Source organism: Sus scrofa, chromosome 13 (genome assembly GCF_054392235.1).
Source record: "Sus scrofa isolate SSC_HxYL_T2T_F1_AM1 chromosome 13, Sscrofa_HxYL_maternal_Yorkshire_Landrace_v2.0, whole genome shotgun sequence".
NCBI classification, from domain to species: Eukaryota; Metazoa; Chordata; class Mammalia; order Artiodactyla; family Suidae; genus Sus; species Sus scrofa.
This window is the reverse complement of record NC_139395.1, coordinates 95,272,264-95,291,644: the sequence shown is the minus strand read 5'-3', so window position 1 is coordinate 95,291,644 and position 19,381 is coordinate 95,272,264. Positions and strand designations below refer to the sequence as shown.

Here is a 19,381-nt window from a genome sequence, read left to right as displayed (position 1 = left end):
TGTGGGTGTTGGAAGCCAGGGGTGTGGGAGGGGAGGGGCCAAACGTGGGGCTCTGATATTTTGGTTTGGAGGGTGTTTCCTTCTCAGTTGCTTCTTCCTGCTTCAGCCTAAACCATGCCCTGAAGTGGCTGGTACTCCCTGGCTCTCATTTTGATCTACTTTTCACTTTCACCTTATCTCCGAGTGAATAAGCTGAATATTCCTTATTTACCTTCTACTCTGCATTAGCATTTGAACCCCTGGGATCCCAGCCTTTAGGGATTTACAGTAGCCTAGGCAAGAAAAACACAGGGGCTCAGTGATATAGACTATCACCTTGAACAGTCAGAGGAACACTGACTTCCAGGTAGGCCACCAGGGGGAGCTCTAATGGGAGGGTTGGTCCGGAAGAGAGTAGATCTGAGAAGTGACATGAACTAAGGCCCCAGTAGGAGGAAGACTCAGAAGACACATCAGAGCTTGGCCGGTGGTCCCAGCTTGGTAAGGAGATGGAGCACAAGTAGGGAGCAGAGAGGACAGTCAGGAGACAACTAGGACAGGTTGAATGAGGCCAAAATCTCCAAAGTTCTCACGCCAGTTGAGGGACTTGACCTAGCCTAGCACACAAATGCTGATGGAGAGTAAATGACTGAAGACTTTATCACTGGCTTGGCATAAAGGTCCTGGTTTTATACAGTACTTGGTGCATAGTAAACACTCAATAGTCTATTGCATTAGTTCAAGTGATCAGACCCAAAGTTGAGAACTAGTTAATCTGTCCAGTATATTGAAAATAGGCTGGGAGTTCCCATCATGGCTTAGTAGTTAATGAACCCGACTAGCATCCATGAGGACTCAGGTTCAATCCCTGGCCTTGCTCAGTAGGTTAAGGATCTGGCATTGCTGTAGGTCGCAGATGCAGCTCGGATCCTGTGTTGCTACAGGAAAGACAAAAATACCAAAAAAAAAAAAAAAAAAAAAAAAGAAAAGAAAAGAAAAAATAGACTTGATTAGAGCCAGATTGGTACGGGGGTGATTCCAGAGTTTCTCTCACCTTACCAAGTAGGAAAGCCCATCACGAGGGACAGGACGGGGCTGTCTAGCCCACAGCAGTGCCTCTCTCTGGGAATAGCACTGTACACCAGTGTGAGCCCTGGTGACCATGTCTGTACCGTGGGACCCTGTCCAGGCTGGGTGGCACTGCCCTGTGATCTCTTGTTCAGCTCTTCCTTTATTCTGGTAGCCTTCTGACCATTCCATGCTTCTTCCCTGCTCTGCCTTTGGTGAGGAGAGGAAAGGAGCTAAGATGACCAGAGGTCATTTCTCTTGTTTGCATTTTCCCTGATATAAGAAAGTAATGAAATCCTGGAGTTCCCATCGTGGCTCAGTCGCTAACAAATCTGACTAGGAATGATGAGGTTGCGGGTTCGATCCCTGGCCTTGCTCAGTGGGTTAAGGATCCAGCATTGCCGTGAACTGTGGTGTAGGTCGCAGATGCAGCTTGGATCCTGCGTTACTGTGGGTCTGGCGAAGGCCAGCAGCTACAGCTCCAAATGGAGCTGGGAACCTCCATATGCCATGGGTGCGGCCCTAGAAAAAGGCAAAAAGACAAAAAAAAAAAAAAAGGAAAGTAATGAAATCCTATAGTAGGGCAGGTTTCGGTCGGGATGGAAAGTGACCTTATGCAGAGAATATTGGCCACACTTGGAGGCTGATTGTATTGGGGGGACATGATGAAGGATGGAGAGATGTCTTAACTAACTGGCAGGGTTTGATTCTGGGTGACTGGAAACACAGATAAAGGGTATGGACAGGCAGAAAGCAGGTGTGGGGGTGATGAATTCTCTTTTGAACACAAGGAATGGTTAGAGGTTCTGGAGAACCTCCTATGGGCCAGGCATTGTTCTAAGCGCCCTACATGGTCAACTCTGGTAACATCCATGGCAGTCTGAGGAGGTATGTGTGAAAACCTCTATTTTCTGTATGGGTCACTGAGGCTCAGGCTCCCAGGCACAGGGATATTCACCGAATATTTCTGGCTCTTCACCTCCAGGACACAGAGTTAGGTTGTATTTTCCAACTCACTGAAGGTGGATGGGGTTGTTGGGAGTGACACATGCCCATTTGATGCCAAGTGACCTTTCAGAGCCTTTTGAAAGTGACTGACTATATTCCGGGTAGAGACTCTTCCATCAGCTGAGTGCTGGATTGAGGGACAAAGATAACACAGAACAGAGCCCCCAGCTGTCATGAACTGAGCATGTAACGGAACATGAGATACACCTTCATTGTTTTAAGCTACTGTGATGTGGGGGTTATTTGTTAATGTATCTCACCTGTCGTGTCCTGACTACTACACTCAACGTCATTCAACTAGGAAGTACTGGAAGCTTTAAATCCACATCTCTCTGGCTGGTTATTGAGCCAGTGTCAGATGGCCCCCACGGGCCTGTAGGGGCCCACAAGCAAGGTCAGGACTAGAGCAGTATGTTCATGTGTAATCTCCACAAGTTGGGTAGAGAGTGGAGAGGAAGACAGTGAGTTAGTCTGTGGCCTTTGGTGTAAGGCTCAGCTCCCTCTCCCCCATGTTCTTTCCCTCCTGAGGGTTTGTGGTCAGTTCCACATGCCTGCTAAGTAGGACATCCCTGCTGCCTGCTGGGTCTGGTGGTTCAGAGACATTGGCTTGAGCTTGTCGACAGCTGCATACTCATAACATTGCTAAAAACTTCATAAACTCTGAAGCCTGGAAATAGCCCAAGTGATTTGAGGTTTTGCTCACTTGTAAATGTTTGAGTATTGTGTCCACAAATTGCAAATTGAGTCACTCAATTTTGAGGCACAGCTGTTATTTGGAAAAGACCCATCTAGGAACGCAAACTCCTTGCAAAATGATTGTGCTTCATTTTTGTCAAGTATCAGAAAACCATTAAACTGCCAAGCCATATGGCAAATGCCCACTCGAAGCAGAGTGCGACACCGCACCATAATGAATCTGTTTTGGGGGAAGGAGATAGGACAGTCTGGCTTTTGTGATCTACAGAAAAGCAGATTCACTGCTGCACATTTCAGCCTTCTAGAGGCCTGAGTAAGGATTTTTTCCTCCCATGAAAAATTTATATAAAAAATTAAGTTATGGTAGAATTTTGTTCTCCTTAGGTGTATTTTCCCTTTCAAACGATATCCATTTGAGTTTCTGCATATAAAGTAAGTTTAACTGGGGCAATAGAGAATTCTAAAAGTTTACACACTCTTCTTTCCATTATAGTCTAATTCAGTAAGTATTCACTAGGTATAGGGGTATCAATTAGAATTACATTCAGCTACATATAACAGAAAATAGAAAATAATGGTGGCTTAAGAGATTATTACTGCCCCTGGTTAACAAACAAAAACAAAAATGAAAAACAAAAAAACCTAGAGATCAGCAGTCCAGGTCATCAGGGTCCTGGCTTTTTTTTTTTTTTGGCTTATTCTCTGCCAAACCTAGAATTGATCCTCATCCTCAGGGTCCAAACTAGCTGCCATACTCCAGCCATCACATTTTAGACTGCAAGAGGGGAGAAGAGAAGTATGGTTTTCCCTTTTAAAGAGAGTTCTTGAAAGTCCCACCCAATACTTCTATTCATTTATCCCTGGCCAGGCCTTAGTCACATGGCCTCACCTTCCTGCAAAGGGGACTAGAGAAGGTAGCAACATATCCAGCCAAAGACCAGGACAATAGATGCTGGGAGCTCACCAGCAGACTCTGCCCTATCTGACATCCTCGATGTCTGTTCTTTCTGCGAGGTTGTAACCTTCTTGGGGACAGGGGCCAGATTTCACTTACCTCTTTACCTCCAAGGCACTAGCACACAAGCTGGTTGTAATTTTAATTAACTGCTACTTTGCACTCCTTGCAGCAGACCCGAGGCACTTCTTCTCACGTTCTACCTCCTCTTCTCCCTTCTTTGTTGCAAGTTGACAGGTTGGCTGTGATTTGGGGCATATTTCTTCTTCATCTTCAGAAGACAGTTTTTCTATCCAAATGACCTCAAACTACCCCTACCTCTGTTTCTCAGATAACTCTTAATTCCAGGGATAAGTGGTGCTTTGAGCTGATTGTTATGGCTGGAGCTAGGTGGAAACCCCAGCAGTGGTATGTTGAAGTGGCCTTTTTCGGGAGCACTCTGTGGTGGTGACATCTCAAGCTGGTCTGAGAGAGCTGCCTCCCAGGCGGGTGTGGGGTGGGGGTGGGGATGCTGACGTGTTCCTAAAGCCTACCAGGTTTTAATCCTGGGTGACTCCAAAATGCTGGGCCCTTTTTCAGACAAGGTGAATGAGTTTATGGAAGCAGATGTCGGGATGATGAATTCTGTTTTAAGTATAATGAAGGGAAAGAGAAAGGAGCTAATATTCTGGAGAACCCTCTATGAACCAGGTTCCATGCTAAGTGGGTCAGCTCCCATAACCCTCCAGACAGCCCTAGGAGGTGTGTGTAATTATCTCCATTTTCCATGTGACCGAGGCTCGGAGAAGTTGATTAGACTCTTCACCAGACACGAGCAGCAGCCCTTCCCTTCGAGGTGTGTTGAAAGAATCAGTACCGATGTGTGTTAAGGCTTTCTGCACAGCGCCCAGCCTGTCACTCAATAAACCCAGTAGCTGTTACTCAGTTTCTCCTCCCTCCTCTGAAGGTCAAAATCAGTCCCAGCTCCTGAGTGTGGGCTTGCAAGAGACTTCAGTCCATTCCTTGGGCTCCTCCAAATCTTTTGAACATTCTTGAAACTGAAGAGCCGGGCTGCCTGCTTTCCTGTGAGTCTCATAATTAGGACGAGTGCTTAATTGGCATGTTTGTTTCCTCCAAGGGGTGGCTGGCGGAGGATCCTCACGACAGAGAAGGCTGGCTTTGCTTTTGTTCTTAGCAGCACTGCGTGCCCATAGCAACAGTGGGTGAATCTAGCAAAGTTGAGAAGGGAAAGGGCCCGGAGTTTGCATGAAGGTTGACGGCCCTAGAGAAGTCGACGCACTCTCACCAATGGAAATGATCTCCCGAGTCCTGAAAAATGTTCTCGTCAACCCCACAAATACAAACTACGTCTCTTGTTTTCTTTAAGACGAGGAGTCTGGTCAAGAGGTCTGTGTAATGAAAGATGTTTGTAGAATCCATTTCCATTCTGCCCGAAGCCATCTGCTTTATGTCTATAATAAACAGAGATGTTTTCAGCCACTTTCCTGGGCCAGGTCCCGTTAGAGGCACTCACCGTAGGGAAAGGTAAATTGACTGTCTCCCAGGCGATGAGCATTAGTACATTACATCTGCAGCGCCGGCACTTAACCTTCCCGGCTCGCCTTTCCTCTCTGTGTCTCTGCCACGGCCTGTGACAGATGGGCTGAGGGGCACACGCTTAGTTAGAATTTAGTGCATAGGGGGCACTGGCCAGCATCACATTACCTGGTGATTGAGGTGAGATGTGGGCAGTAGGAAAGGCCATTCTCTGGGAAGTTGGGGACCGCCTGACCTTCACCAGGCAGAGAGGTCCTTGGGGGGTCAGCCATCCTGGGGCTTCCTGATGCACCATTCTGGGAGCCCTTGGGAGCTCTTTCTGAAACAGAAATAGGAGTCAGTCACACTCCTATTTAAAATCCTTCAGTTGTTCCTCATTGTCTGCAGGATGAAATCTAGACTCCACAGACCCCTTTGGGGCCCGTGTGATCCTGCACCCTCTGCACCCTCATCTTGGGTCACTCACACACTAGCTCATGGCACACATGGCCACATCGACATGCTGTTAGTTCATTGGCCACCTTAAACAGTGGTTTCTGAACCTTTGCAGTGCTGGTCCATGTGCCTGATATACCCTTCTGTATCCTCTTGACTAGCTCCATCCCTATGCACTCAAGGCATATGGAGATTCCTAGGCTAGAGGTCAAGTCAGCACTGTTGCTGCCAGCCTATACCACAGCCACAGCAACATAGATCTGAGCCGTTCTTGTCCCAGCTTTAAGGTCACTTCAGAGAGCCTGTCTCAGATTGGTGGGTGTATGCATTTCCTACACCTGCTGTAATAAATCACCACAGATTATTGGCCTAAAACGGCACGATTTTATTTTCTTGCAGTTCTGGAGGTCAGAAGTCTGAAGTCAAGGTGTCAGCAGTGCTGCACTCCTTCTGGAGGCTCTAGGGGAGAATCCGTTTCCTTGCTAACTCCACTGGCACTGTGGGTCACGGCCCCTCCCTCCATCTTCAAGGCCAGCAGCAGAGCTGCCTCTTTCCTTCTGATTGCTGCTTTCTTTGGTCCTTTCTCTATGTGACCCTCCTGCCTCCCTCTTAGGATGACCCTAAAAGGTTAAAATTGGGCCCACCTGGATAGGCCAGGATACCCTCTCCATTTCCTTCTTTTTCTTTTTTTCTTTTTGTTCTTTTTAGGGCTGCACTCAAGGCATATGGAGATTCCCAGGCTAGAGGTCAAGTCAGCGCTGTTGCTGCCAGCCTATACCACAGCCACAGCAACATAGATCTGAGCCGTGTCTGTGACCTACACCACAGCTCACAGCAACGCTGGATCCTTAACCTGCTGAGTGGGGCCAGGGATCAAACCTGCGTCCTCATGGATGCTAGTCAGATTCATTTCTGCTGAGCTATGTATGATAGGAACTCTCCTCTCCATTTCTGATCCTTAATCACATCTTCAAAGTCCCTTTCCCTGGCAAAGCCACAGCTCATGCCCTCCAGTTCTCCAGAGCAGAGGAATGACCTTGGTGTCAGTGTGCAGGAGGCTGGTATTTCCCTGTTGATGGGATCCTGGCATCAAAGATGGTACAGCAGGGCAAGAAGACGTTGTTTGATTTTGGCCTGAGTTAGGTGAAGTAGGGTCTTGGGGAGAGGTCTTAAGAGCCTCTAGGGAGCTGGAAAAGTTAGTTTATATCTCTGGAAGGCCCAGTGACTGCTTGGGACAGAACCAAAGAGGGGAAGTCATCATCTGAAAAGGAGGTTGCTTGGTTGGGGACAGCCATTCATTCCTTCATTTATGTGACACACCTTCCGGAGCACCTGTGTGCCAGGCACCCTACCGGAGTCAAGGGGCCTAGATGAATGAGAAACCACCCAGAAGAGTTTACCTTTTACCTGGGGAAGAGCAACGGGAAACAGAGCAGTGACAGGTCTATGGTCCATAAGAGAAGAAAGTGATAAAATGTGTAACAAGTACAGTTAGTGCAGTGGAGGAGGGAGGCATTGGGTAAAGAGTCCAGGGAGACAATTTTTTTTTTTTTTTCCCTAGGGCAGAACCCACAGCATATGGGAGTTCCCAGGCTAGGGGTCCAATCAGAGCTATAGCCACTGGCCTACACCACAGCCACAGCAATGCGGGATCCAAGCCATGTCTGCGACCTACACCACAGCTCACGGCAACGCCAGATCCTTGATCCACTGAGCAAGGCCAGGGATTGAACCAGCAACCTCATGGTTCCTAGTCAGATTCCTTAACCACTGTGCCATGATGGGAACTCCCCAGGGAGACAATCTTGAAGGCAGGTGCGAGGAGGGCATTTCAGGTGGTCTAAAGAGCATTTGAACAGTGAAGAGAAAGGAAGCAGCATGTAGCAGGATGAAATACTGTTGGGATGACTGTAAAGTGGGAGGCGGTAAACTGGAGAGGGGGCGGGGCCAGAGGTGGACTCTGCCTTGACTCCAGTTTAATGATAAATTCTATGAAGACCATATGTCACCTTCTCAACTTGTTCCATCCTTCAGCCACAGTTACTGTTCCCTCTGTGGACTCCATTTGATGCTTATCGATGAGAAGCCTTTCCCAATAGCAAAAGTCCCCCACGCTTGCTTCACCTTGCTAGATATTATGACCTGATAGGGCAGACAATCACTTTCCTGGCATCACTTTCCAGTCTTGTGTGTGATGAGATGTGCTCAAATCAGAGCCTGGTTTATTTTCTGCTGGACCCCTGGAGGGAGTCCATTTCAACCCTGTTGTTATATTTCTCTGGGTTTGGGCTTAGGAGGCTCATTCTGGAGCCTGGGAATGTGCACCCACCACAACCTGCCACCTGAGGTGTGGCTTTCAGACAGGGTAAGTCACTGGCAGAGCTGCGTGGCTCAGTGTGCCCACACAAGGAAAGGAAAGACAGATAGATACTTCCTACATATCATTTCTTCTTCCCAATGTCACACTGCATTGCCAGTGATGCCACCATTCAAACTAATGTTCTAATTTGCAGTTTCTAGGAACTTTGGGGAAAATGGATCAAAACCCCAGGTTATGTGAGATGCTGCAGTTACATGTTTTAAGGGCTCTAAAAAAAATATTTTGTCAAAATGAAATAGAATTTTGAAAGGCTTCCTATCAGTGGTGAAAAACAGCCAGCCTCTTCAGGTACAGTCATCACAAGGCTGCTCTTGCGAGCAGCTCAGCACTTTCTGCAAATACTATCTCATTAAAGCATCCCTCCTTCTGGGAAGAACCAGAAGCCCTCAGGCTGCTTTCTTCTGACCCAGCAGGGGTGTCCCTGCTGCCTCAAAGGAAGCAGGAAGAAGCCACAGCCCACCTAGGTTGAAAGCTTTTTTTTTTTTTTTTTAACATTCATGCCACTGTAGTTCAGAATACTCCCAGAACAACTTGTCTATGGACCCGAGGAGGTGCTTAGGCCTTCCCGGTATCAAGACACTGGTCCACTCCCTGGCTGGCCAGTGCCTTTTTCATTCTCTGCCCAGTCCTCCTCTGGGCCAGGCTCAGTGCTTGAAGCTGAGATCAGAGAAGAAGAAGAGCACCACTCCTGCTCTTAAGAGGCTTACCGTCTGGTGGGTAAGACAACACAAGAGCAGGTTTTTCTGATAGAATGTGGTATGCGATTTATTTAAAGGTAGGACAGAGATCAGCTAACCCAGATGTCAGAAAAACCATCATTGCAGACAATGTAGATTAGCTAATGCTATTCCCATTCTCTTTCCCTTGCTCCTTCCCACTGGAGAGGCTACAAAACTCAGTACTTGCTTTTCTAGTCTCTCTTGTAGCTAGAGTAGTTGTTTGACCTTTGGCCAATGAGGCAGAGGCAAAATCTACAGGGGAATTGTTAAAAAGCTTTTGTGTTCTTATTTAAGAAGGATAGCCAGTCTAGTATAGCTCCTTGCTCTTTGTTCTTGATTGTAGTCATAATGGCTACAGCTACAGCAGCAATATTGTGACCATGAGGGGAAGCTCTGTGAATTTCAGGTCATTGTTGAGCCAGTGATCCAGTGCCCGCAGCTGCCTACTTCTAGATGTGTTTTCATGTGAAAAACAAGTTTAAGCCATTAAGGTTAGGCTTCTGGAACTTGGAACCAAATGCAACCCTAACTGATACAGGCACCTAGCAGGCAGTCAAGAAATAGTGATTGAAGTCACATAAGTAATATGGTCACCTGAGTTAACAGATTGGGGTGTGCTGATAGTATTCCAGTTGGAGGAAACTAAAACAGCATGTAGAAAAGCTTGAAGCAGGAATCCACGAGGAGTTCACAAAGAAACCAGTGGCAAGTAGTTTATCGTTGGTAGAGTATGAAATGTGGGGCAGGCAGTGGTTGGATACAAACCTGGAGACATAGACAACAGTGGGCAGATTAAAACAGTTTCCGGAGTTCCCATCGTGGCGCAGTGGTTAACGAATCCGACTAGGAACCATGAGGTTGCGGGTTCGGTCCCTGCCCTTGCTCAGTGGGTTAACGATCCGGCGTTGCCGTGAGCTGTGGTGTAGGTTGCAGACGCGGCTCGGATCCCGCGTTGCTGTGGCTCTGGCGTAGGCCGGTGGCTACAGCTCCGATTCAACCCCTAGCCTGGGAACCTCCATATGTCGCGGGAGCGGCCCAAGAAATAGCAACAACAACAAAAAGACAAAAAAAAAACAAAAAACAAACAACAACAAAAAAACAGTTTCCTTAGATACAAAAAGGGTCCCAGGTTCCAGTAACTGAGAACTTTCCACATTACCCCTGGAATTGCACAATCACAGCCAAGGCCACCGTAGCAAGAGGAGTAAGAAAGAATGAAATGCATCCCTCCTGTTGGTCACTGTATTAGTTGTCTGTTGCTGCGTAACAAATTATCACAAAATAAGTAGTTTAAAATATCACACATATATTATCTCACATTTTCTATGGGTCAGGAATCTAGATTTGGCTTAATTGACCTCGGTCTTTCAGTTGAGAATCTCTTACAAGGCTGCACTCAAGGTGTTCACAGGGCTGCAGTCTCATCTAAAGACCCATCTGGGGAAAGATCCATTTCCATGTTGACTCACATGGCTGTTGGCAGGATTCAGTTCCTGACTGGCTGTCAGCACCAGAGGTCTTTCAGTTCCTTCCCTTGTGGGTCTCTTCATGAGACAGTTCACAGCAGAGCAGCTTATTTCTTCAGAGTGAGCAGGAGAGAAAGCAAAAGAGGCGAGCAAGAGGGAAGCCAGAGCCTTTTTAACCTTCCCTGAGAAGTGGAATCTCACTACTTTGCTGTGTTCTAGTCATTAGAAGCAAGCTACTAGGTCCTGCCCACACTCAATGGGAAGGGAGGTCTAGAGGTGAATACCAGGAGATGAAGATCACTGGGCTCCTTTTTGGAAGCTACCAACTACAAACACATTGCCACCATCTTTCTCCTTCTCCTCCTTACTTTTTGTGTCAACAGCAGTGTCTTTTTTGTCATTGCACCATCTTCACCACAGGCACAGTGGTTACATATTAAATGCTTCCTGGGCACCAGACATTTTCCATACATGGTTCATTCATCCTCACAACAACCCTACCCCTATAAGTGTAAGTAATATCATCCCTATATTGCATGTGAGGAAACTGAGGCTCAGAGAGGTACTCTGATTTGCTCTAGGTCATACAGCCAGTAAGAGGTAGAGCTAGGAATCAAAGCACAGGCTTATCTCCAGTGGAGCACTTCACCACTGCTTCAGGAGGCAAAGCCTCACAGTCTGGAGGGCCTTATTTGCCAGCCTTCCCTAGTTCCCAGGCTGTTTTCTGCTTTACTTTCACCTCACCCTGGAGCTGAAAGCTGCAGAGCAGGCAGGAGGATGGGCCTGGCCCTCTGAAAATGCTTGGGCCCTAGGTAAAGGAAAATGGATGAAATCAGGAAAGATCTATAGATTAGATAATAGTCCTTTAGCAATGTTAATTTTCTGATTTTAATCATTGCTTTGCAGATATGTAAGAAACTGTCTTTGCTCTTAGAAAACATATACTTAAGTATTCAGAGGTAAAGAGGTATTATGTCTATAGCTTATCCTTAAACATTTCAGAAAAACATTTCTTATAGGTATATACAAATATGCATGTACATATGGACAGAAAGAGTGATAAATGTTAACATTTGGGCAATCTGGGTAAAGGTTATATAGGAATTCTTTGTACAAATTTTGCATCTTTTTTTGTAGGTCTGAAAACATTTTAAAATTAGTTTTTAAAAAGTTCTAGTCTGCTCTGGGATCTTGTACCTTCTACTTGGACTATCATAGATGACGTTTGGGGTGTTTTATTACATACTCCTTTTGTCCCATGGTGACCCATCAGAACACAAGGAAGATGTAGAGGTTACGAACAAAACATGGTCTCTGGGTCAGGCTGTCCAGGTTTCTGTCCTGGGCCTTGAAGTTTCTAAGGTCCCTGAGCTGTATGAGTAACCACTCAGGATTGAGTTGAAAGGATTTGGTGAGATAGGGAATATAGCTGGGCATAGTGCTAGGCATAGTTCTTGGCCTGTGCTGAGTCCCCTGTAAATATTGTTATTGTTATTCTTGCCTCCTCAGTCATCTTAAAAGTGAGAAGTAATGGACTGTATGTGGTTTGGAGATACTGATCTGGACCCTTGTCTTGGTTCCAACTCCTTGACATGAGTTTTTGTCCCATTGAAGGCAGGGTGGCTGCTGCAGCAGATGTTAATGTGCCTGACAAGATGAAGAGTCGAATCCCTGTGGTGCTTCTGGCCTGTGGCTCCTTCAACCCCATTACCAACATGCACCTGCGCTTGTTTGAGGTGGCCAGAGACCATCTTCACCAAACAGGTCAGTCAGGGGGCCAGGTCCAATGGAAGAACTGTTGGGTTGGGTCTTGTGGGGCTTTGTTGGCTGCTGTCATTATCCCCATTATTAAAACTGCTCAGTTTATGAATTCACAGCTAACTTGTGACATTTCTTCCATCATATTCAGAAGGTTCCCGCTCCTTAGCTGTATGACATGTGTACAAGTCATATCCCAACCAAAGAATTGAAATTTGTCTCAGGACCCACTACCTCTCTGTCCACTTCACATTGTCCATGAATGCTAAAAAGACACCAGACACATTAGAGAGTCTGTCTCTCATTCAGGGCATCCTTCCTGAGGGTCTGGGAAGCACTTACCACAAAGCCAGATGAATAGGCAGCATGTGCCTTTGAGAACTCCTGCTACTCTTCAGTGGGTAAGCAAACGTTCTATAATGGGGAATTTGACATTTTCTCCTTTGAAATAATAGATCTTAGACAATTACAAATTGACATTCTTGCATATAGGGCATTTCTAATACAGATGGCATGGCTTTGCCAAAAATATTTAATCAGCTGGAAATATTTAATCTGAGAATATTTCATCTCCTTGACTTTCCATTTCATTATTAAGAGAGTAAAATAGCATTTGGAATCTGCATGATTATTTCTAGAAAACGTAAGTCATTTATTTGTTGATGTCAGATATATATGAAAGTATTATTCATTGTGTATTTATGTATATCTTATGTATGCATATATATATATTTCTATATTTCTCAAAAACGTTTGCCTTTAAGGGCATTGTTTTTACACCAAAATCAATTTTTATGTACTTTTAATATAGAAAAAGTATTTGAGTAACATATAAAACATTCCTTCAAAGAAATTACATGCAAATGTTAATTTATTTAAAAAAAAATCTTTATTTACAAAAAATGAAAATGGGTGTTATTCTTAGCAAATAAATAGCTCTACATGGGAATAAAAAATCCAAACAACCCAGTTAAAACTGGTCAGTGAACATTAGTAAGCAGTATACCAAAGAAGAAATATAAATGGACAATAAATTTGAGAAAAACTGCTCAAAATCACTAAGTGGAAATGCAAATAAAACATAAACACCACAAGGCGATAAGCACCATGAGGGCAGCCATTGTGGCTGTCTGAACACCACAGAATTGCTACCAGCTGTCAGTGAGCTTATAGTTGGTGCTCAATAAATATACATTGCAGAAGTAAGTAGTCTTAGCCTATGAAATTGGCAAAGATCAAAGATTGTTAAAATTCAGTGCTAGCAGGATAGGGAAGAAAACTTTCTCATATATTGGTAGTGATGGAATAAAATGATAAAACATTTTTGGAGGGCAAGTTGGTTTTATATGAAACTCACATTCATAATGAGAAAAAAAATCAATTAATGAAAACTGAACCAGAACCGACACAGATGTTAGAATTAGCCTGACAAGGATGTTAAAATTTACTATAATTATGTGCTATATGTTCAGAAATTAAGTAGAGACATGGAAAATATAAAAAGGATTCAAATCAAATATCTCAAGATGAAAATTACAGTATGTCAGATGAGAAATATACTAGGTAGGATTAACAGGTTAGACACTGCAGAAGAAAAGATGAGTGATCTCGAAGACATAGCAATCTATCCAAACTGAGATAGTCCAAAATGAAATGTAGAAAAAATAATTTTTAAAAAGAATATCAGTGAGATATGGATAATTTAAATCATCTTAATACACTTGTAATTGAAATCCTAGAAGGGAATTCCCATTGTGGCTCAGCAGGTTAAGAACCCAACATAGTCTCCTTGAGGATGTGGGTTCGATCCCTGGCCTTGTTCAGTGTGTTGTGGATCCAGCATTGCCAAAAAGCTACTGTATAGGTTGCAGATGTGGCCCGGATCCAGTGTTGCCACGGCTATGGCATAGGCCTGCAGCTGCAGCTGCAATTTGACCCCGAGCCTGGGAACTTCCATATGCCATGGTGTGGCCATAAAAAGAAAAAAGAAATCCTAGAAGGAAGAAACAGAGGAAAAACAGGAAAAAATATTTGAAGGAATAATCACTGAAATGTTTTCAAATTTGATGAAAACAGACTTCATCAAGTAGCTCAACAAACCCCAAGCCCAAGAACATGAAAACTATACCATGGTATATGATAATCACATTTCTCAAAATGAGTAATAAAGTTTTAAAGGCATCTACAGAAGAATAAATAAGGAAGATAGCAGATTTCTTATTTCTGAATTCAGCAAAAGGGAATTCAGTGGAACAGATCTTTAAGTACTGGAAAAAAAAAAAAAAAACCCTCTCAATCTGAAATTCTGTATCTGGCAAAAAAAAAAATCTTTCAAAAACAAAGGCAAAAATAAAGACATTTTCATATCTACAAAAACTAAATGATTTCCCCACCAGCAAACCTGCACCATAAGAAATGATAAAGTTCAGAGTTCTTGTCATGGTGCAGCAGAAGCGAATCAGACTAGGAACCATGAGGTTGTGGGTTCAATCCCTAACCTTGCTCAGTGGGTTAAGGATCCAGCATTGCCCTAAGCTGTAGTGTAGATTTCAGACGCAGCTCGGATCCTGAGTTGCTGTGGCTGTAGTGTAGGCTGGCCGCTGTAGCTCTGATTCGACCCCTAACCTGGGAACCTCCATATTACTTGGGTGTGGCCCTAAAAAGAAAAAAAAAAAACAAAGAAAAAGAAATGATAAAGTTCGTTAGCCAGAAGATGATAATACCAAATGGAAAAATGAATCTGCACAAAATACAGAGCACTGATAACCACATGTGCAGTTATATAAGATTTTAATTATTCATGTTTCTTTAAAAGATAATTAACCATTTAAACAAAAATAATAACTATGTATTGTGGAGTTTATAACATGCAGAAGTAAAACTTCATAATAGTATCAAAAAGACAGAATAATAGTGTAAGGTTTTTATATCATACATGAAGTGGTATAATAGCACTTATAAGTAGGCTGTGGTAAGTTAAAGATTATAAACCCCAATGCAACCACTAAAGTAAAAAACCAAACAGTTATAACTAAGAAGCATACAGAAGAGATAAAATAGAATCAGAATATACTCGGTTAATTCAAGAAAGAAGTAAATGAGGAAAGAAGGACCAAAGAATAGGTGGGACAAATAGAAAGCAAATAATGAAATGATACACTTAAACCTAATTATATCAATAATCATATTACTGTAAATAGTCTAACCACCTCTGCTAAAAGGCAGACATTATGAGAGTGGATAAAATAAGCAGGACCCAGCTACAGGCATTTGATGCCTACAAGTAGCACACCAAATATGAAGATACAATTAGGTTCAAAGTAAATGAATGGAAAATTCTCCCGTGCTAACACTAATTAAAAGAAAGCTGAAATAGGGAGGTCCCGTCGTGGCTCAGTGGTTAATGAACCTGACTAGCATCCTTGAGGATGCGGGTTTGACCCCTGACCTCTCTCAGTGGGTTAAGATCTGGCATTGCTTGAGCTGTGGTATAGTTTGCAGATAGGGCTCAGATCCTGCATTGCTCTGGCTGTGGCATAGGCCGGCAGCTACAGCTCTGATTCAACCCCTAGTGTGGGAACTTCCGTATATACTGTGGGTGCACCCCAGAAAAGACAAAAGACAAAACAACAACAACAAAACTGAAATAGCTTTAGCATCAAAGAAAGAAGATTTCAGACCCAAGAATATTACCAGGGATAAAGGAGGTCATTTCATAATTACAAAGAGGTCAATTCTTTAAGAGGAAATAATAATCCAAAACCTTTTTTAAATTAAATGATAGAATATCAAAATACATAAAAACGAAAACTTATAGAACTGCAAGGAGAAATAGACAAATCCGCAATACTTATCTGATATTTTAATCCTCTTCTCACTAATTGATAGAGAAAATATACAGAAAAATATTAAGGATATAGAAGACTTGGACAGCACTATGAACCAATTCAACCAACTTGACATTTATAGAAAACTTACCAAGCATCAACAGAATACACTTTCAAGAGTTCCTATTGTGGTGCATTGGAAATGAATCTGACTAGGAACCATGAGTTTTCAGGTTCAATCCCTGGCCTTGCTCAGCAAGTCAAGGATCCGGTGTGGCCATGAGCTGTGGTGTAGGTTGCAGATGTGGCTCAGATCTGGGCGTTGCTGTGGCTGTGGTGTAGGCCAGTGGCTATAGCTCCAATTAGACTCCTAGTCTGGGAACCTCCAAATGCTGCAGGTATGGCCCTAAAAAGACAAAAAGACAAAAAAAAAAAAAAAAAAAAAAAGAATACACATTCCTTTCAAGGGCACAGAGAACGTTTACCAAGATAGATCATACTCTGGGCCATAAAAGAAGTCTTGATTAATATATGACTTACAATCCTACAAATTATATTCTCTGACCACAGTGGAATTACATGAGAAATCAATAATAAAAATATCTCTGGAAGATCCACAGATATCAAAATGGAGTAACACACTTCTGAATACCTCATATGTCACAAAGGAAACCAAAATGGAAATTAGAAAATATTTTGAACTGAGTGAAAATTAAAGCAGAATATATCAAAGTTTCTCAAGTCTGTTCTCAGACTGATCCTGAGCACAGAGACAAACCACAACAATCAAAAAAAACAATAAACAATAACAATAACCAAAAAATAAAACCCTTGGGAAGGAGGATAATCTGATTTACAAGTTACCACATAATTAGATTCAAATGTCATTTGCAACTAAAAATCACAAGGCATACAAAGAAACAGGAAAGTATGGCCCTCTAAAAAGAAAAAATAAATAAATCAATAAAAATTGTCCTTGAAAAATACCTGATGGCAGATCTACTAGACAAAGACTTTAAAACAGCTGTCCCGAAGATGCCCAAAGAACTAAAGGAAGATATGGAGAAAGTCAAGAATCCATGTATGTGAATGTATACATGTATGTGTAACTGGGTCACCATGCGGTACAGTAGGAAAAAAATTGTTTTGGGGAAATAACAATTAAAAAAAGATTAAAGGAGTTCCTGTCGTGGCGCAGTGGTTAACAAATCCAACTAAGAACCATGAGGTTGCGGGTTCGATCCCTGCCCTTGCTCAGTGGGTTAACGATCTGGCATTGCCGTGAGCTTGTGGTGTAGGTTGCAGACGCGGCTCAGATCCTGCATTGCTGTGGCTCTGGTGTAGGCCGGTGGCTACAGCTCCGATTAGACCCCTAGCCTGGGAACGTCCACATGCCGTGGGAGCGGCCCAAGAAATGGCAAAAAGACAAGGAAAAAAAAAAAAAAGATTAAAAAAAAAAAGAATCCATGTATGAACAAAATGGAAATATCAATTTAAAAAAATAGAAAGTCTAAGAAGAAACCATAAAGAAGTTCTGGAGCTGAAAAATACAAGAATTAAAACAAAAATTTGACTAGAGAGATTCAAAGGCAGATTTGAGCAGGCAGAAAAGATAATAAATGAACTTGAATATAGAACAATGGAAATTATCGTCTGAAGAATAGAAAGTAAAAAGATGAAAGAAAAGTGAACATAGCCTAAGAGACCTATGGAACACCATTAAGTGCATGTTGAAAGAGCAATTGGAAACTATGAAATTCAACAGAGATTTAAGACACATATAAACCAAAACCATGGAGTTCCCTGGTGGTATAGTAGTTAGGATTCATTGCTTTCACCAGTGTAGCCTAAATTCAGTCCCTGGTCTGGGAACCAAGATTCTACATCAAGCCACTGCACGCTGCAGCCAAAACCAAAAAACAAAAAGACAAAAAGAAAATCCATGCATGGACCTTATTAAAATCCTAATTCAAATCAACTGTAGAATGCTCATGAAAGAGTTTGGAAAATCTTAAGACCAACTGAATATTAGATGGTATTATAAGAATTAGTGATTAATTTTTAAGGCCAATAATTGTGTAAGGCCAAAAATAAAGTAAGTGTCCTTATCTCTTAGAAAAAAAATGTTTATCTCCATAGCCTAGCAATTCCACTTCACAAAATTTAGTCTAAGGCGAGTGTATGGAGGGAAGAAAAGAACATTTCTTTTTGAGGGAAAGAAGGAATGTATTCCCTATATGTCTTAACTAGCACCTGGAATCATGTTCTTTTCAGGGCGTATAGCATTTGCTTGGCTTGATATAAACGCCTGCTTGACTGTGAGCCCCTAAGTGCCTTTTCCCACCAACCTTGACTCCTTAGAAATGCCCCTGGCTTCATAGGTGTTGTCTTTGCTGTGAGGTTTATCGGGCAGGGCCTGTACCCTTCCGTGTACAATGTACTGTTTCCCAGGCAGGTACATCTATTCACTGTTTTAGGGACTTTGGATGCCTCAAGAACTTGCTGACAAGCAAATAGTCAGGCTCTAGATGACCCAGCAAGGTGTCATAGAATATTCCTCACCCCCAAAGTTCATGGTAACCACAGAATGCGTGGATAATTAATCACATGGATACATTATGTTTTTATATTACATATGATTTCTATGCCTTTGGGTGTTAATATGTAGAGGGGCCTCATATATGACCTCGAGTATCTTCTTGCCTTTATTCTTAGTCATTCCTGCATGAAAAGTACTTGGTCATTTTTGAAAGCCCAGAATGGATTCTGCTGCCTGTGTACTTTGAGTGTAACACAGTGGGTGGACACCTTCCAATATTCCACAGACTTCTACTGCATCTTGTTCATGCCAGGCACTGTTGCTAGAAAGAGTTTATTAAACTGCATCTCCTGCCGCCAAGTGATGCACAGCACAGGTGGTAAGAGACGCATTGTGTCAAGTGATTGTACTAGTTGCAAAGGAGTGACATCTCCCACCTGGTGGATGGGGAAAGTTTTGTGGAAGAGGTGACACCTGAGTCCTGAAGAACATAGAAGACTTAACCAAGCACAGTGTAGCAGGCATTGTGGGCAGAGAAAGCAGCAGGAGTAAAACACGGAGGTGGAAGATAATCACGCTTCAGCATATGGGAGAGAGCTGAGGCTGGTAAGGTAGGGAGGACCAGGTTGGAGAGAGGAGAGAGGGGTGTGTGGTGTGAATTCCCCTTCCCGGCACAGCTGGCTTCTTCACCCCTGACCCCTCATCTCTCCAGGGACAAAATTCAACAGGGCCTTTTCTCTTAATCAGAATTAGTTCACAATGAAGGCTAAATGAGAATCTGGCCTCACAGCTGACTCTCTTTTTTCATGAAGAAAACGAAATCTCCCTTCTGTTGGTGTATTTTCACTAAAACAACTCACAGTTTTAATTTGTTAGTGCATGCATATAAATTGAACTAAACAAGCTGAAGCAATTTGTTTAGTACCTTTAATAGAAATTAATAGTGTCTCCTAGTTGGCTGCAGGAACTCTAATGACTTCTTTGTTTTGAGCTCTTTTCCTCTTCCCCGAGCATC

General features: G+C 43.1%; 1 protein-coding gene across 11 annotated transcripts in view; it reads left to right on the top strand.

The window, feature by feature from the left end:
* The window catches only part of NMNAT3 (nicotinamide nucleotide adenylyltransferase 3), a 149,858-nt gene that overhangs the window by 46,069 nt on the left and 84,408 nt on the right, over positions 1–19,381 (top strand). For 10 of the 11 annotated variants that reach the window (XR_014824027.1, XM_084989857.1, XM_084989859.1 and 7 more), the window contains one exon: positions 11,857–12,006. Coding sequence is in view for 9 of the 11 variants with exons in the window: in XM_084989857.1 (XP_084845983.1) it covers positions 11,857–12,006 (150 nt within the window). In the remaining 2 variants the exon portion in view is untranslated. Of the gene's footprint in view, positions 1–11,834; positions 12,007–19,381 lie in introns of those variants that run through there. The other variant, XM_084989853.1, reaches the window with a different exon arrangement.